This window comes from Tachyglossus aculeatus, chromosome 5, assembly GCF_015852505.1.
Source record: "Tachyglossus aculeatus isolate mTacAcu1 chromosome 5, mTacAcu1.pri, whole genome shotgun sequence".
NCBI lineage: Eukaryota > Metazoa > Chordata > Mammalia > Monotremata > Tachyglossidae > Tachyglossus > Tachyglossus aculeatus.
In genome coordinates, this window is record NC_052070.1 from 55,789,846 (window position 1) to 55,807,734 (window position 17,889).

General features: G+C 47.3%; 1 protein-coding gene across 1 annotated transcript in view; it reads left to right on the forward strand.

Annotated features, from left to right (window-relative positions):
- Positions 1-17,889, forward strand: part of ARHGEF10L (Rho guanine nucleotide exchange factor 10 like) — a 176,320-nt gene that overhangs the window by 45,090 nt on the left and 113,341 nt on the right. The window contains 1 exon segment of the mRNA XM_038747301.1: positions 15,553-15,644. Coding sequence (XP_038603229.1) covers positions 15,553-15,644 — 92 coding nt within the window.

The following is a 17,889-nucleotide window of genomic DNA, read 5'->3' on the forward strand; positions in this document are numbered from 1 at the left end:
TCTACTCTCTCCACCTCTTTATTTTTATTTCTTCAACATAATGGTTTTGCATCACTATTACCGGCCCCTTGAGCCTGCTGCTTCCTGACCTGTCAGAGCTTGAGCCCAGGGCCATTGGCATCGACTTTTACGTAGGCTGTAGTCAATTGTAGATCAAACAATCAATCTATGGTATTTACTGAGTGCTAACTGTATGCAGAACACTGTACTAAGCGCTTGGGAGAGGACAGTACAACAGAATTGGCAGACGTGATCCCTGCTCGTAACGAGCAGCGTGTTGGCCTCTCTGAGCAGGCATCTGCAGTCAGTCTGGATGCAGGCCACGGGGCAGATGGGCAGCGGGTCAGCCGGATGCCCTCATCATAACCAGAGGCAGGGAAGCCAACTGTCAGGTGGGCTGGCACAGGCTCAGGGCCAGAAAGAAGTCAGGCCACATCTAAATAAAATCAGGCGGCGGGCCGTTCAGCATTGCAGTCTAAATGGAAGAGAGACCTCTTGCAGGCTTGGCATTCACTGCCAGGGGTTGTCACAGGGCGCTGCTTAAGTGGGGGGAAGCCTGGGGAGCCACCATTTTGCTTGAGCGATATCTTAAGCCGGGAGCACTCGTGGAGATTAAAGGATGCACGAGGCCCCTCAATCACTAGGCAGAAGGAGAGACTGCCCTGAGCTGTCCATAACCTCAAAGGTACTTGTTGAGCGCTTGCTATGTGCCAAGCACTGTACTAAGCCCTGGGGTAGATGCAAGTTAATCAGGCTGAGTACCACATGGGGCTCCCAGTCTAAGTAGGAGGGAGGACAGACACTGAATCCCTATTTTACAGATAAGGCAACGAGGCCCAGAAAAGTGAAGTGACTTGCCCACGGTCACACAGCAGGCCCGCTGTTGGGTAGGGACCGTCTCTATATGTTGCCAACTTGTACTTCCCAAGCGCTTAGTACAGTGCTCTGCACACAGTAAGTGCTCAATAAATATGATTGAATAAATGAATGAAGTGATGGAGCTGGGATTAGAACCCAGGTCCGCTGGTTTCCAAGTCTGTATTCTTTCCATCAGGCCACGCTACTTCCTGATAGCATTCTCATTCTCATCCTCTTCTCTCTCCCCCTTCCCTAATCCCAGCCATATTGGGGAGGGGAACCCAGGGATAGGGACACTTGATCCCCCAAGAAGGGTGTGAGGGGACGAGTTTTGGCCCTGAGTTTGTAAGGATCCTAACCAGCCTCGGTGGTCAGAGATTTGCTATTTGCCCAGACTATGAGGATCCCAGTGTCCCCACAAAAGTGTTTCCTGAGGATCCCTGGGAGGCTGGTTGATGGAGACCTTTGTTCAGAGGCCCGGCCAGGTTGGGTGACTTGGAAGGGGTGAGCTCTGTGGGAGGAGCTTTCCCTCAATCGGAAGATTGAACTGCACGGATCGGCTGGGAAATTGTTCCCCTCTGGGTTGGTAGAAAAATCCAGAGATACAAAGCAGCACTTCATAATGGTAGACTCAGGAGGTTAATTGGGGAGCGGCTAACTGTTGGCTGACGTGCTGCATGTTTTCTTCTTGGATTGTTGGAGGTCTATTCAGGGCGAACAGGTGGTTATAGCATCCCTGGTGCTCGGCAGCATATTTTTTCTTTCTCATATTCCCTCGTAATAATAATAATGATAATAATAACAATAATAATGGTATTTGTTAAGCGCTTACTACGTGCCAGTAACTGTACCAAGGGCTAGGGTAGAATCAAGCAAATCACGTAGGACACAGTCCCTGTCCCACATGGGGCTCACATCCATTCTCTTATCTCTGTTCTTTGTTACCCCTCCCTGTTTTATGCCCCATCCTTCCTCCCAGGTGCCGCACATCTTTTTATTTTAATGGTATTTATTAAGCACTTACTATGTGCCAGGCACTGTACTAAGTGCTGGGATAGATAGCTACAAGCTAATCGGTTTGACGTGACTAGGCTGCCTCCCTGTGAACTAATGGAGCCAATATGCTAACGTCTTGGTAACGAGAAGCAAGGGTCTCTTGCCTCTGTGGGCAGTGTTTGTGACTGACTGTCAAATGTTAATAAAGTACTTGGTGCTGGAGTTTTATACTTTGTGAATTGGGTCAAATGGACATGGTCCCTGACGTCTTAAGCGTTTACAATCTATAGGTGACAGCTGAGACAATTGTTAGCCCACATAATCAGGGAAATCATCTATTCGGAGGAAGAAAGAGTGACATAAATAAACTCCAGCATGCATATGCCTCTGGGACCCAGAGCTTGTAATGTAATTATTTGATTCTTTAATCTTTCCCCTTCTCTGACCTGGCTTAGATGTCACTCAGTCAATCAATCAGTGGTGTTTTATGAGTGCTTACCGTGTGCAGAGCACTGTGCTAAGTGCTTGGGAGAGGACAATACAACTGAATTGGTAGACGTCTCATCATCTTCCTTTGCTTAGTATTTTTACCTTGTGGCTTCGATGCTCTGAGTAATGGTGCCGTCTTGGAAAGTCTTTCCAGTGTTTAGTTGGGTGGCCCCAAAGAAGCATTGTGTTCTAGTGGAAGGAGCACGAGCCCAAGAGTCAAAGGACCTGGGTTCTAATTTTGAATTTGCCACTTCCTGCTGCGTGACCTTGGGCAAATCACTTAACTTAATCTCTGCCTCAGTTTCCTTATTCGTAAAATAGGGATTAAATGCCTGATAATGATAATAATATCAATTAATGGTATTCATTGAGTGCTTACTATGTGTAGAGCACTGTACTAAGCATTTGGGAGAGTGCAATACAGCAGAACTAGCAAACACATTCCATAACAAGCATAATACTTCTACTACTACTACTACTAATATTTTTTTAAAACACTTCATGCCAAATACTGTACTAAGGCTTGGGTAGATACAATACAATCAGGTCAGATCCAGCACAGTCTGAAAAGGAGGAGGAACAGGTATTAAATCCTCATTTGACAGATGAGGAGATTGAGGCATGGAAAAGTTTAGTGATTTGACTCAGGATCATCTGTCGTTTGCCAGAGCCGGAATTAGAACCCAAGTCCTCTGCCTCCCAAGCCATCATAATCACTTCACTCACCACAAAACCTGGAGTCCCGTGACAGAGTAGCCAATGTATGCAGCCCTCGGTCACTAAAATCATTACTGAGCCCTCCTGGGGTTCCACCTACCCCCGCCACTTATATATTCCTGACTCTGCATGACCTCAGAGGGCCAGTTATTATCTCTATGGCAACAGGAAACTGAGGACTCCTACTTCCCCAGACATTGGGTGGGGTTAACTGCAGAATCCGTGAAGGGCCTCAACACCCTGCCAGAGTTTGTCAAGTGTAAAATGCTGGCCTGGTCCTATTCCTAGTAGATTAAGCAGACTCCATCTGCCTTCTGAGAGCTTTCAACCTAATGGCAGCCCCTGAATAGATGCTACTGTAAAAATCTAGATAGGAGGTCCGGAGACACAGAAGTATTGCCTGAATGCATTCATACCTAACATGATTTTTTTTTAAATGGTATTTGTTAAGCACTTACTATGTGCCAGGCACTGTTGTAAGCTCTGGGGTAGATACAAGATAATCAGGTTGGACACAGTCGACGTCCCATGTAGGGCTCACAGTCTCAATCCCCATTTTACAGATGAGGTAACCGAGGCACAGAGAAGTGAAGTGACTTGCCTAAGATCACACAGAAGACAAGGGGCAGAGCCAGGATTAGAACCCAGGTCCTTCTGACTCTCAGGCTCATGTCCTATCCACAAGGCCTTGCTGTTTCCACATATTTTGACCCTAATGTTGGGTCTCCCCTTCTAGACTGTAAGCTTGTTGTGAACAGGGAATGTGTTATATCGTTATAGTGTACTCTCCCAAGAGCTTAATACAGTGCTCCACACACAGTAAGTGCTCAATAAATACATTTGATTGTTTGCCTGAATTCTTTGTCAGTTCTTATCTTGCCAAATGAAAGACAGCAACAGGGTGGTGGCCCAAGGGATGAGATAATCTTCTAGATTATCTCTAGATTGAGATAATCTTCTAGACTGCGAGCCCGTCTTCTAGACTGTGAGCCCGTTGTTGGGTAGGGACCGTCTCTATATGTTGCCAACTTGTACCTCCCAAGCGCTTAGTACAGTGCTCTGCACACAGTAAGCACTCAATAAATACGACTGAATGAATGATGGCCTTACACCAGCTTTGGGGCACTGTCATTATCTGGGACTCGTGGCCTTTAAGGCAGGTGAGATTCTGGGAAAGTGCTTACTTGGATCGGGGAAAAATGAGCATCCCCAGCTGTCAGTTGGCCCCCTAAGTCAGCAGACTGGGCAGCTGAGATAGGGGAGGCCGCTCTCCAGCTGTGACAGAGCGGACACTTCAGGGAGTGCCCAGCGTTGGCTGGGCAGGGGAGAGGCCAGACTGGTATGTGGGGGATGGAGTGGAGAATCTGGAAGGGGGCTGAGGAGATGTGGGCTGATCAGCTGATGGTCCAAGCTGTAGCCTTCCCCCACCTCTCACCCGATGGTCCCGTTGTTTTGGGGGCTGATGGGCAACGGGGCGCACCCAGGAAGGTGTCTGGGGTCAGTACAGAAAACATGGATGGGATTTCTGCGCATCATCAATCTGCGCATCAGGCAGAAACTCCTCACCCTGGGCTTCAAGGCTCTCCATCACCTCGCCCCCTCCTACCTCACCTCCCTTCTCTCCTTCTACAGCCCAGCCCGCACCCTCCGCTCCTCCACTGCTAATCTCCTCACCGTACCTCGTTCTCGCCTGTCCTGCCATCGATCCCCGGCCCATGTCATCCCCCGGGCCTGGAATGCCCTCCCTCTGTCCATCTGCCAAGCTAGCTCTCTTCCTCCCTACTGAGAGCTCACCTCCTCCGGGAGGCCTTCCCAGACTGAGCCCCTTCCTTCTTCTCCCCCTCGTCCCCCTCTCCATCCCCCCATTTTACCTCCGTCCCTTCCCCACAGCACCTGTATATATGTATATATGTTTGTACATATTTATTACTCTATCTATTTATCTATTTACCTTGTACATATCTATTCTATTTATTTATTTTGTTAGTATGTTTGGTTTTGTTCTCTGTCTCCCCCTTTTAGACTGAGCCCACTGTTGGGTAGGGACTGTCTCTATATGTTGCCAATTTGTACTTCCCAAGCGCTTAGTACAGTGCTCTGCACACAGTAAGTGCTCAATAAATATGATTGATGATGATGATTTCGGTCCCTGAGCACTGCCTGAGCACTGCTGGGCACGTTTGAGACTTAGCCTTCACTCCGGTGAATATGTTGGGAAAACATTCTGTGAATGTTAGCTGTCCGCCAAGCTAGCTCTCTTCCTCCCTTCAAGGCCCTACTGAGAGCTCACCTCCTCCAGGAGGCCTTTCCAGACTGAGCCCCTTCCTTCCTCTCCCCCTTGTCCCCCTCTCCATCACCCCATCTTACCTCCTTCCCTTCCCCACAGCACCTGTATATATGTATATATGTTTGTACATATTTATTACCCTATTTATTTATTTATTTATCTTATACATATCTATTCTATTTATTTTATTTTGTCAGTATGTTTGGTTTTGTTCTCTGTCTCCCCCTTCTAGACTGTGAGCCCGCTGTTGGGTAGGGACTGTCTCTATGTGTTGCTGACTTGTACTTCCCAAGCGCTTAGTACAGTGCTCTGCACACAGTAAGCGCTCAATAAATATGATTGATTGATTAAAGGAAGGAGGAAGAGTTTGGGAAGGGGATTCGTGTGAAGTGAGGGGCTTTGGAGGCGGATCTGTTCCAGTTTTTCCAACGGATACTCGTATACCTCCCGGCTATGTCTGCGTCTGCTTGGCAATCAGTCAGTCGATCACATTTATTGAGTGCTTACTTTGTACAGAGCACTATATTAAGCACTATTATTAAGTGTACAGAGCACTATATTATGTATGGAGCACAGGCTTTGGAGTCAGAGGTCATGGGTTCAAGTCCTGGCTCCGCCAATTGTCAGCTGTGTGACTTTGGGCAAGTCACTTCACTTCTCTGTGCCTCAGTTACCTAATCTGTAAAATGGGGATTAAGACTGTGAGCCCCCCGTGGGACAACCTGATCACCTTGTAACCTCCCCAGTGCTTAGAACAGTGCTTTGTACATAGTAAGTGCTTAATAAATGCCATTATTATTATTATTATTAAGCACTTGGGAGAGTATAATATAACAATATAACAAAGTTGGTAGACACATTCCCTGCCAACAAGGAGCTGGCATTCTAGAAGAGGAGACAGACATTGATGTAAATAAATAAATTATTGATATGTACATAACAGCAGTAGGGCTGAGGGAGGGGTGAATAAAGGGAGCAAACCAGGGTGACACAAGAGAGGGGGAGAAGAGGAAATGAGCCTTTAGCCACACAAGCTAAGTACTTAATAAATAGCAATGATTGATTGAATTTAGCATTGTACATCAATCAATCATTTGCATTTATTTAGCACTCACTGTGTGCAAAGAGCACTGTACTAAGCGCGTGAGAGAGTACAATATAACAGAGAAACAGCATGGTTCAGTGGAAAGAGCAAAGGCTTGGGAGTCAGAGGACGTGGGTTCTAATCCCCGCTCTGCTACTTGATTGCTGTGTTCCCTTGGGCAAGTCTCAGTTACCTCATCTGTAAAATGGGGATTAAGACTGTGAGCCCCATGTGGGACAACTTGATTACCCTGTATCCCCCCCCAGTGCTTAGAATAGTGCTTGTGACATAGTAAGTGCTTAACAAATACCATAATTATTGAGTTCCCTGCCCACCATGAGCTTACACTCTTTGTCTCCTTTAGTTTGCTCTTGAGAGCAGGGATGGGTTGACTTCTACTTCCACTGAACCCTCTCAAGCACTTTGTATAGTGCTGTGTGTACAGGAACAGCGTCAATAATGATGATTTATGGACTTCTGCTAGATTATAAGATCCTTGGTGACAGGAATGCCTTTTCTATGTTTTGTGCCCTCTTTCCAAGCCCAGATATTGGCTCAGTGCATGTGAATAATATTAGAGTTGTGAGAGCTGCAACAGCAAATCCTTTCTGCTTCCAGGGTTTTTTGTTGTTGAGTCTTTTGGGTCTTAGCATTCCTGTTCTTGATTCTTCTTGTTCCCCGTTGGAGAAACTGAGGTACAGTGAGGTTAGATGACGTACCCAAAGTTACATGGATGCTGGTCACCTGAAGTGGGTTTAGAAATGGGATCTTAGTGTGATAATAGTTATTATAATAATCATCAAGATATTGGTTAAGCACTTACTCTTTGCCAAGCCCTGAACTAAGCACTGGGGTAGATGCAAGATAATTGGGGTGGACACAGTCCCTGTTCAATCAGTCAATCAATCAGTTATATTCATTTTAATGGTATTTGTTAAGCGCTTACTATGTGCCAGGCATGGTACTAAGCTCTGGGGTAGGTACAAGCTAATCAGGGTGGGCAGAGTCCATGTCTCACATAATAATAATAATAATAATAATAATGATGGCATTTATTAAGCACTTACTACGTGCAAAGCACTGTTCTAAGCACTGGGGAGGTTACAAGATGATAAGGTTGTCCCACAGGGGGCTCACAGTCTTAATCCCATTTTGCAGATGAGGTCACTGAGGCACAGAGAAGTTAAGTGCGTGGCTCAGTGGAAAGAGCACGGGCTTTGGAGTCAGAGGTCAGGGGTTCAAATCCCGGCTCCGCCAATTGTCAGCGGTGTGACTTTGGGCAAGTCACTTCACTTCTCTGGGCCTCAGTTACCTCATCTGTAAAATGGGGATTAAAACTGTGAGCGCCCCGTGGGACAACCTGATCACCTTGTAACCTCCCCAGCACTTAGAACAGTGCTTTGCACATAGCGCTTAACAAATACTATTATTATTATTATTATTATTATTATTATTATTATTATTAAGTGACTTGTCCAAAGTCACACAGCTGACAATTGGCGGAGCCGGGATTTGAACCCATGACCTCTGACTCCAAAGCCCGGGCTCTTTCCACTGAGCCTCACTACTTCTCATGCTTCTCACATTGGGCTGACAGTGTTAATCCCCATATTACAGCTGAAGTAACTGAGGCACAGAGTAGAGAAGTGACTTGCCCAAGGCCACATAGCAGATCAGTGGCTTAGATTAGGACCCAGGTCCTTCTGATTCCCAGGCCTGCGCTTTAGCCAAGTGGCCACACTGCTTCTCTTTGAGTGCTTACTGTGTGCAGAGCATTGTAGCCAGTGTTTGGGAGAGTATATTACAGAGTTGGAAGAGACGTTCCCGGCTCACAATGAGTTTACGGTCCAGAGGGATAAAAAAATGCAGTCCACACAACAAGGAATGTGTCTGTTTATTATGTTGTACTCCCCCAAGTGCTTACTACAGTCTTGTCTCGTCTTATGCTGTCGAGTCATCCCTGAGCCATAGCGACACTAAGAACACATCTCTTCTAGAACCCCATGTTCATCTACAATTGTTTTCATTCATTCGTCAAGACCTCGAAGTGAGTGCATAACAGGCATTCTACAGAGGAAAGTTGGAACCGGGAAATGCTACGTTTCTTTGGGAGCTGCAGATCACCCGATTTTTGTGAGTCCTCTGAGGGACAGGGACCAAATCTAATTCCCTCATGTATATTCTCTCCCAGCACTACAGTTCTCTGCACAAGGTGACCACTTAATAAATATCGTCACTACTACTAACATGGTTTCATGGTCTAGACCACTGACAAGGTGTGGTTGGTTGAGTTATGTTGACTATACTCAACGCGGGAATGGGGAAGGGGCCGTGGAGGAGATGGAGTAGATTCAGAGACTGAGTCCCCTCCTTCCTCTCCCCCTCTCCCCCCCCCATCCCTCCCACCTTACCTCCTTCCCCTCCCCACAGCACCTGTATATATGTATATGCTTGTACGTATTTATTACTCTGTTTTATTTGTACATATTTATTCTATTTATTTTATTTTGTTAATATGTTTTGTTTTGTTCTCTGTCTCCCCCTTCTAGACTGTGAGCCCACTGTTGGGTAGGGACCGTCTCTAGATGTTGCCAACTTGTACTTCCCAAGAGCTTAGTGCAGTGCTCTGCACACAGTAAGCGCTCAATAAATACGATTGAATGAATGAATGAATTGTTCTGGTAGTGGTTCCATTTTCCTGGTAAAAATACGGAAGTGGTTTACCATTGTCTCCTTCCGTGCAGTAAATTTGAGTCTCCGCCCTCGACTGTCTTCCATGCCGCTGCTGCCCAGCACAGGTGAGTTTTGACTTGTAACCGATTGCCTGCCACTCACTAGCCACTTCCCAAACTAGGAATGGGTAGGCCTCTGCTTGACTCTCCCTCCTGTAATCAAGACTGGTAGGGTACCGGACACTCTCCAGAGCGACCCTGAGAGGAACCAGCGCTTAGAACAGTGCTTTGCACATCAATCAATCGTATTTATTGAGCGCTTACTGTGTGCAGAGCACTGTACTAAGCACTTGGGAAGTACAAGTCGGCAACACATACAGTCCCTACCCAACAGCGGGCTCACAGTCTAGAAGGGGGTGACAGAGAACAAAACCAAACATACTAACAAAATAAATAGAATAGATATGTAGAAGACATAGTAAGCGCTTAATAAATGCCATTATTAACCTGTACACAGTAAACGCTCAATAAATACTATTGCGTGAATGAATGGCTCACAGTCTAAGTAGGAGAAGCAGTGTGGCTCAGTGAAAAGAGCACAGGGTTTGGGAGTCAGAGGTCATGAGTTCTAATTCCAGCTCTGCCACTTGTCAGCTGTGTGGCTTTGGGCAAGTCAACTTCTCTGTGTCTCAGTTCCCTCATCTGTAGAATTTGGATTAAGACTGTGAGCCCCCCGTGGGACAACTTGATTACCCTGTATCCCCCCCCAGCGCTTTGAACAGTGCTTGGCACATAGTAAGCGCTTAACAAATACCATTATTATTATTATTATTAGAAATGGTGGAGTGGGGATCAGAATCCGGGTGTTCTGACCTCCAGGCCTGTGCTTTTTCCATGAGGTCATGCTGCTTGGTCCTTGGTAGTTCAGTTGAGCTGTTTCTAATTTATTTAGTTCTGTTGCCCATCCAGAGGAACTGGGAATGAGGAGCAGCCGTCCTCACGAAAGGTCAGAGTCCATATTGGAGGAGGCTTCAACAGGGACATCCAGAATTGGGAGTGGGAAACACAAGGAGCTTCCAGGAGAACCTCCAGGTGCTTTGTAAGGAGCTGGAGTTGCAGATCACCCAGGAAAGGCTACAGTAGGCTGTGGAGTCTGAGGTCATGCGTTCAAATCCCGGCTCTGCCAATTGTCAGCTGTGTCACTTTGGGCAAGTCATTTAACTTCTCTGTGCCTCAGTTACTTCATCTGTAAAATGGGGATTAAGACTGTGAGCCCCCTGTGGGACAGCCCGATCACCTTGTTACCTCCCCAGTGCTTAGAACGGTGCCTTGCACATAGTAAGCGCTTAATAAATGCCATCATTATTATTATGATGATGAAATACGGGGCTCAGCCGAGGCAGCTGGCTCTCTCTCCCCGGGCCACGGGGGTCAGCCCCGCCCGAGCCCAGCAGCTCCCGCTGTTCGGAGGAAGGTCAGCTGCTAAACGGACTCTCCCTTCCTCTCTGCCAGTTCCCTCTTTGGTCCCAGGGACTCCACCGGAGTCTCCTCGCTCCGAGCGGGGAGTCTCGGCGGAGGTTGGAGCGGGGCAGGAGGGTGACTGCTGGCCATAGCCCGCTCGCGGGCTCCGAGATCCGGAAGGAGGCTAGCGACTGCTCGAGCGAAGCCTGACCTCAGGGGCCTCTGCATGGACAGCAGGGGCTGGGGCCTGGGCTCTTGCGGAGGGGAGGGAGCTCCAGAACTGTATTATTTTCTTGAGTGATCAATTCCCAGCGGAGTTCTCCTCGGCTGCTCTCTCTCAGCCCCTTGGGTGCGTGAGTATCATTTTGCGTCTGTCAAGGCCTTTGGAGAAAACCATTTGTAGGAGTCATTGGCCCCTATTGATTGGTGCCGAGGTGGTTAGGGCAGTGGAGTGGAGCTAGTAGAAACAGCAGGGAAGCAGCATGGCCTAGGGAAGAGAGCTTGGGCCTGGAGTCAGAAAGACATGGGGTCTAATACCAGATCTGCCACTTGTCTGCTGTTTGACCTTGGGCAAATTGCTTCGCTTCTCTGTGCCTCAGTTACCTCATCTGAAATATGGGGATGAAGAATACGAGCCCCATGAGGGATATGGACTGCGTCCAACCTAATTAGCTTGTATTTACCCCCAGCACTTTGTACAGTGCTTGGCACATAACACTTAATCAATCAATCGTATTTTTTTATGGCATTTATTAAGCACTTACTATGTGCAAAGCACTGCTTTAAGCTCTGGGGAGGTTACAAGGTGATCAGGTTGTCCCACGGCTCACAGTCTTCATCCCCACTTTACAGATGAGGCAACTGAGGCACAGAGAAGCAAATGACTTGCCCAAAGTCACACAGCTGACAATTGGCAGAGCCGGGATTTGAACCCACGACCTCTGACTCCAAAGCCCGTGCTCTTTCCACTGAGCCACGCTGCTTCTCATTGAGCACTTACTGTGTGCAGAGCACTGTACTAAGCGCTTGGGAAGTACAAGTTGGCAACATATAGAGACAGTCCCCACCGAACAGTGGGCTCACAGTCTAAAAGAATGAAGAAAGAATGAATCTAAATGAATACCACAAGCAACAAAAATGGGGATTAAGAATATGAGCCCCATGTGGGGCATTGGCTGTGTCTAACCTGATTAGCTTGTCTCTACTCCAGCACTTAGTACGGTGCCTAGCACATAGTGAGTGCTCAATAAATACCATAAGAAATAAATGGTGACTAAGAATGTGAGCTCCCTGTGTGTCTAACCTGATTAGCTTGTATCTACCCCCATTGCTTAGTACAGTGCCTGGTACATAGAAAGTGCTTAACAAATACCATAAAAAAAAAAAAGTTATGTCCCTTTTTGGGACATCCCTTGCTTCTTTGCAAAACATGGTCCCTCTAGCTCCTCCCACATCCAGGGGTCTGTTGGGTGCTTTGAGCCGCTGGAAGGAGGCTGAAATGTCCCAGATTGGACTGTGGGCCCCAGGGTTAGGGGACCCCACAGGGGCAGGGGGGAAGGAAGTGGGTGGGAAGCTTGGGTGGGGTTGAGGGGAAGAGTTCTGGGGGTTGTTTCTGAGGAATAAGAGGGAGAACAGAGGTCAGGAAATATTGTGTAAGCTGAGAAGCTCTGGTCTGTCCGCCTGAGGTGAAGGGAAACAAAGAAGTAAACCAAGAGGTACAGATTGTACCTCTCAGACTGACTCAGTGCCTAGAGGTTCGAGCTAAGAAAAGATTCATTCATTCAATCGTATTTATTGAGCGCTTACTGTGTGCAGAGCACTGTACTAAGCGCTTGGGAAGTCCAAGTTGGCAACATATAGAGATGGTCCCTACCCAACAGCGGGCTCACAGTCTAGAAGGGGGAGACAGAGAACAAAACATATGAACAAAATAAAATCAATAGAATAAATATGTACAAATAAAATAGAGTAATAAATACATATATACATATATACAGGTGCTGTGGGGAGGGGAAGGAGGTAAGGCGGGGTGGATGGGGAGGGGGAGGTTGAGAACCATAGGTCCCACGAAGTACATGGGAAGAAACGCGGCCTTGTGAAAATTTCCAGCATGGGCTTGGGTGTCAGAGGAACTGGATTCTTATCCCCGATCTGCCGCTTGGGCAAGTCACTTCAATTCTCTGTGCCTCAGTTCCCTCATCTGCAAAACAGGGATACCTGTTCTCCTTCCTTTTGAGATTTTGGGGTGGGGAAAGGGAACTGTTGAAGAATAAGTGAGGCAGGACAAGGTGTACTTCCCAAGCACTTAGGACAGCGCTCTGCACACAGTAAGTGCTCAATAAATATGATTGAATGAATGAATAAGCATGATTCCCCCAGGGGATTGTAAGTTCCTTGAGGGCAGGGATTATGTTCATGGACTCTATTATATTCTTCCAAGCATTTAGTACAATCTGTCAGTCATTGGTATGTATTGGGTGCTCATTAAGTGCAGAATACTGTTCTAAGCATTTGCCACGAAACAGAGTCGGTAGACGCATTTCCTGCCCACAACGAGCTTACAGTCTAAAGATGAGCTTTCAGTGCTTACAGTGGTCTAGTACAGAGCTCTGTACAGCATTAGCACTCAGAAAATACCATTGGCCGATTCATCCAGCAGAATAATTGTGGTATTTGTTAAGGGTTAATTTTGTGACAAGCTGTATGGTGGATATCGGACAAAGTGTCTGAGAGAAGCAGTGTGGCCTACTGGATAGAGCATGGGCCTGGGTTTCAGAAGGACCTGGGATTTGGCTCCGCCACTTCCTGGGCAAGTCACTTAGCTTCTCTGCGCCTCTGTAACTTCATCTGTAAAATGGGAATTATGACTGCGTAGTCCCATGTGGGACAGGAACTGTGTCCAATCTGATCATCTTGTGTTTACCCCAGCTGTTAGTACTGTGCCCGGACCGTAGTAAGCACTTAATAATTACCATTAAAAAAAGTCCCTGTTCCACACGGGGCTCACAGTCTAAGGAGAAAGGAGAACAGTTGAACCCTATTTTATATTTGAACCCCACTTCTCTCAGTCCCGGAGAAGTGAAGTGACTTGCCCAAGGTCACCCAGCGAAGTGGCAGAGCAAGGATTCAAATGCAGGTCTCTGACTCCCAAGCCTGTTTTTTTTTCTCCAGGCCTTGGTGCATCTCTCCAGCAGTTAGTCGGGAGATGGGAGATACACCTGGACAATCCCCTTGGCCTCCATTGGCAGGAGAGAAAAGTTTCAACACCATTTCCCCCTGCTCCTGCTACCTTCCTACACCCACCGTTTTCCATGCCAAGACTTACTTCATTCTACCCATATGAGTGGGGATGGGAAGCATGTGAGGAGAGAGAGGAGGGAAGGGGGATTGGATGCATTGCTGACTTAACCAAAAGTTACTCAGCCCTATTAGCCGCACAAAATTGGTTTTTTTTTCCTTTTTTTTTGATTACTTGTTATTGCCTCCTACTGCCTGTTCAGCAGTTCTGTAACACCTAAACACTTAAGCATTCACAGACTCTCTGATATAAAACCCAGTGAATTCATTCATTCATTCATTCAATCATATTTATTGAGCGCTTACTGTGTGCAGAGCACTGTAATAAGCGCTTGGGAAGTACAAGCTGGCAACATATAGTTGGCAACAACAGGCTCACAGTCTAGAGGGGGGAGACAGACAACAAAACAAAATGTGGATAGGTGTCATCAGAATAAATAGAAGTAAAGCTAGGTGCACATCATTAACGAAATAAATAAAATAGTAAATATGTACAAGTAAAATAGAGTAATAAATCTGTACAAACATATATACAGGTGCTGTGGGAAGGGGAGGAAAGTAGGGTGGGGGGGATGGAGGGTGGAGAGGAAAGAGGGGGCTCAGTCTGGGAAGGCCTCCTGGAGGAGGTGAGCTTGGCCACCCTATTTCAACCACAGCATCATCTTGCTTGAGGGTTCAGCCCAGTCCCAGATACTAGGTGATTTTTTTTTTTTAATTCTATTTGTTAAGCACTTACTACGTGCCAGGCGCTCTACTATGCACTGGAGGAGATAATAATAATAATAATGATGGCATTTGTTAAGCGCTTACTATGTGCAAAGCACTGTTCTAAGCACTGGGGAGGATACAAGGTGATCAGGTTGTCCCATGTGGGGCTCACAGTCAATCCCCATTTTACAGATGAGGGAACTGAGGCTCAGAGAAGTGAAGTGACTTGCTCAAAGTCACACAGCTGACAAGTGGCGGACCCGGGATTTGAACCCATGACCTCAGACTCCCCAGCCCGGGCTCTTTAGACTAATCAGATTGAACACAGTCCCTGTCCCACATGGGGCTCACAGTCTTAATCCCCGTTTTACAGATGAGGTAACTGAGGCCCAGAGAAGCGAAGCGACTTAATGCAGGGTCACACAGTAGAGGCGGAGGCTGGATTTGACCCCGGGTCCTTCTCACTCCCAGGCCCATGCTCCAATCAATCAATCAATCAATCAATCAATCGTATTTATTGAGCGCTTACTGTGTGCAGAGCACTGTACTAAGCGCTTGGGAAGTACAAGTTGGCAACATATAGAGACAGTCCCTACCCAACAGTGGGCTCACAGTCTAAAAGGGGGAGACAGAGAACAAAACCAAACATACTAACAAAATAAATAGAATAGATATGTACAAGTAAAATAAATAAATAAATAGAGTAATAAATATGTACAAACATATATCCATATATACAGGTGCTGTGGGGAAGGGAAGGAGGTAAGATGGGAGGGATGGAGAGGGGGATGAGGGGGAGAGGAAGGAAGGGGCTCAGTCTGGGAAGGCCTCCTCCCATTATGCTACACTGATCTTCTCCCCAGGGGGTTCACCTTCGGCACCCCAGTAACCCTGCTGTTCTGCATGGTGCCCCGGCATCTTTGGACCTTCTGTTCCGGTCCCTCCTGCTTCTAGCCCGACTCCGGTCTTCTCTCGCCCTGCAGATCCCTGGCCGTGGTCAGCAATGGGGACCCCGTGGGCCCACCTCCCACCGAGCAGCGGAGCTCCAGCTGGAAAAGGAAGAGCTCCCGAAGAGGTAGGGCCAGTAGGCCTTTGGCTCCCTCCCTTTGATCTGGCGGGATGGAGGGGCATTCAGGGAACCCAGCTAAACCGGTAGAATGGGGTGGTCCGGGGGAGGGCCGCATCTGGGAAGCCCAAGGAACCACCACCTATTGCTTTATGAACATTGTTGCGCGGAAGACAGGAGCCGACCTGTTAGGTTTCCCCACCAGTTCATTCATTCATTCAGTCGTATTTATTGAGCACTTACTGTGTGCAGAGCACTGTACTAAGCGCTTGATTGCATGGCGTAGTTGGAAGAGCCTGGGCCTGGGGGACGGAACGTCGTGGGTTCTAGTCCCGGCTCTGTCGCTTGGCTGCTGTGTGGCCTTGGGCAACTCACTTCACTTTTCTGGGTCTCAGTGCCCTCATCTGCAAATTGGGGATCGAGACTGTGAGCTCCAGTGGGACAGGGACTGTGGCCAACCTTGAAGCGGTGTGGCTTAGGAAGCGGCGTGGCTTAGTGGCAAGAGCACGGACTTGGGGGTCAGAGGTCATGGGTTCTAATCCCGGCTCTGCCGCTTGTCAGCTGTGTGACTTTGGGCAAGTCACTTAATCAATCAATCGTATTTATTGAGCGCTTACTGTGTGCAGAGCACTGTACTAAGCGCTTGGGAAGTACAAGTTGACAACATATAGAGACAGTCCGTACCCAACAGTGGGCTCACAGTCTAGAAGCACTTAACTTCTCTGTGCCTCAGTTACCTCATCTGTAACATGCGGATTAATACTGTGAGCCCCACGTGGGACAACCTGATAGCCTTGTTTCTATCCCAGCGCTTAGAACAGTGCTCGGCATATAGTAAGCGCTTAATAAATACCATTATTATTATTATTATTGTTTTTAGCTTGTATCTACTCCAGTGCTTAGTATTGATCCTGGCACACAGTGAGCACTTAATGAAATACCGCAATTATTATTATTATAATTAATAGAGATTTAGGTGGGATGGATGGTGGAACTTTTGGGTTTGGGGGCTTGTTAAGGGCTAAAATCTGGGTACTGAGGACATTTGTGGGCTTTTCTTCTCCAGAGAGTTTTCGGAATAGGCAAGCTGGCCTTCTTGGTGTTAGTGTGGCTCTGCCTGGAGGAAGGGGGATGGACTTAATGACCCATAAGAGTCTCTTACTCAAACTCTTACTCAGCATTGGGCCTCCTCCTCCTCTTCCTCTTCAAATCCAGCTTAATATCAATCAATCAATCAATCGTATTTATTGAGCGCTTACTGTGTGCAGAGCACTGTACTAAGCGCTTGGGAAGTACAAGTTGGCAACATCTAGAGACAGTCCCTACCCAACAGTGGGCTCACAGTCTAAAAGGGGGAGATGTGGAACAAAACCAAACATACTAACAAAATAAAATAAATAGAATAGATATGTACAAGTAAAATAAAGAGGGCCAAGATTTCATTGCCTCAGATAATCACAACAATAATAATAATTGTGGTATTTGTTAAGTGCTTATTGTGTGTCAGGCACTGTAGTCAGTCAGTCAGTAGTTACTGAATGTTTATGGTGTGCAGAGCACTGTACTAAGCACTTGAGAGAGCACAATATGCTATAACAGACATATTCCTTGCACAAGAGCTTACATTCTAGAGGACGAACTAACCACTGGGGTGTATATAAGCAAGTCGGATTGGACACAGTCCCTGTCCCACCTGAGATACACAGTCTCAATCCCCATTTTACAGATGAGGCAACTGAGGCACAGAGTAATAGTAATAATAATAATGGCATTTATTAAACGCTTATTATGTGCAAAGCACTGTTCTAAATGCTGGGGAGGTTACAAGGTGATCAAGTTGTCCCTCCTGGGGAGCGCACAGTCTTCATCCCCATTTTACAGATGAGGTAACTGAGGCACAGAGAAGTTAAGTGACTCGTCCACAGTCACACAGCTGACTAGTGGCAGAGCCGGGATTGGAACCCATGACCTCTGGCTCCAAAGCCGGGCTCTTTCCACTGAGCCACGCTGCACTTGCCCAAGGTCACACAGCAGACAAGTGGCAGAGCCAGGATTTGAACTCAGATCCCTTTGACCCCCCAGGGCTGGGCTCTATCTGCTCGGCTAAGCTGCTACAGTGCCGCCTGGATGACATTGCCCTGTCTCGTCAGAGGCTTGGAAGCAGATGGCAACTTCACGAGCCCTGGAATGCCGACTCCCACATCCATGGGAGGGCAAGGGCCTCAGTTGACCATGGCAGTGCAAATCTGACAGA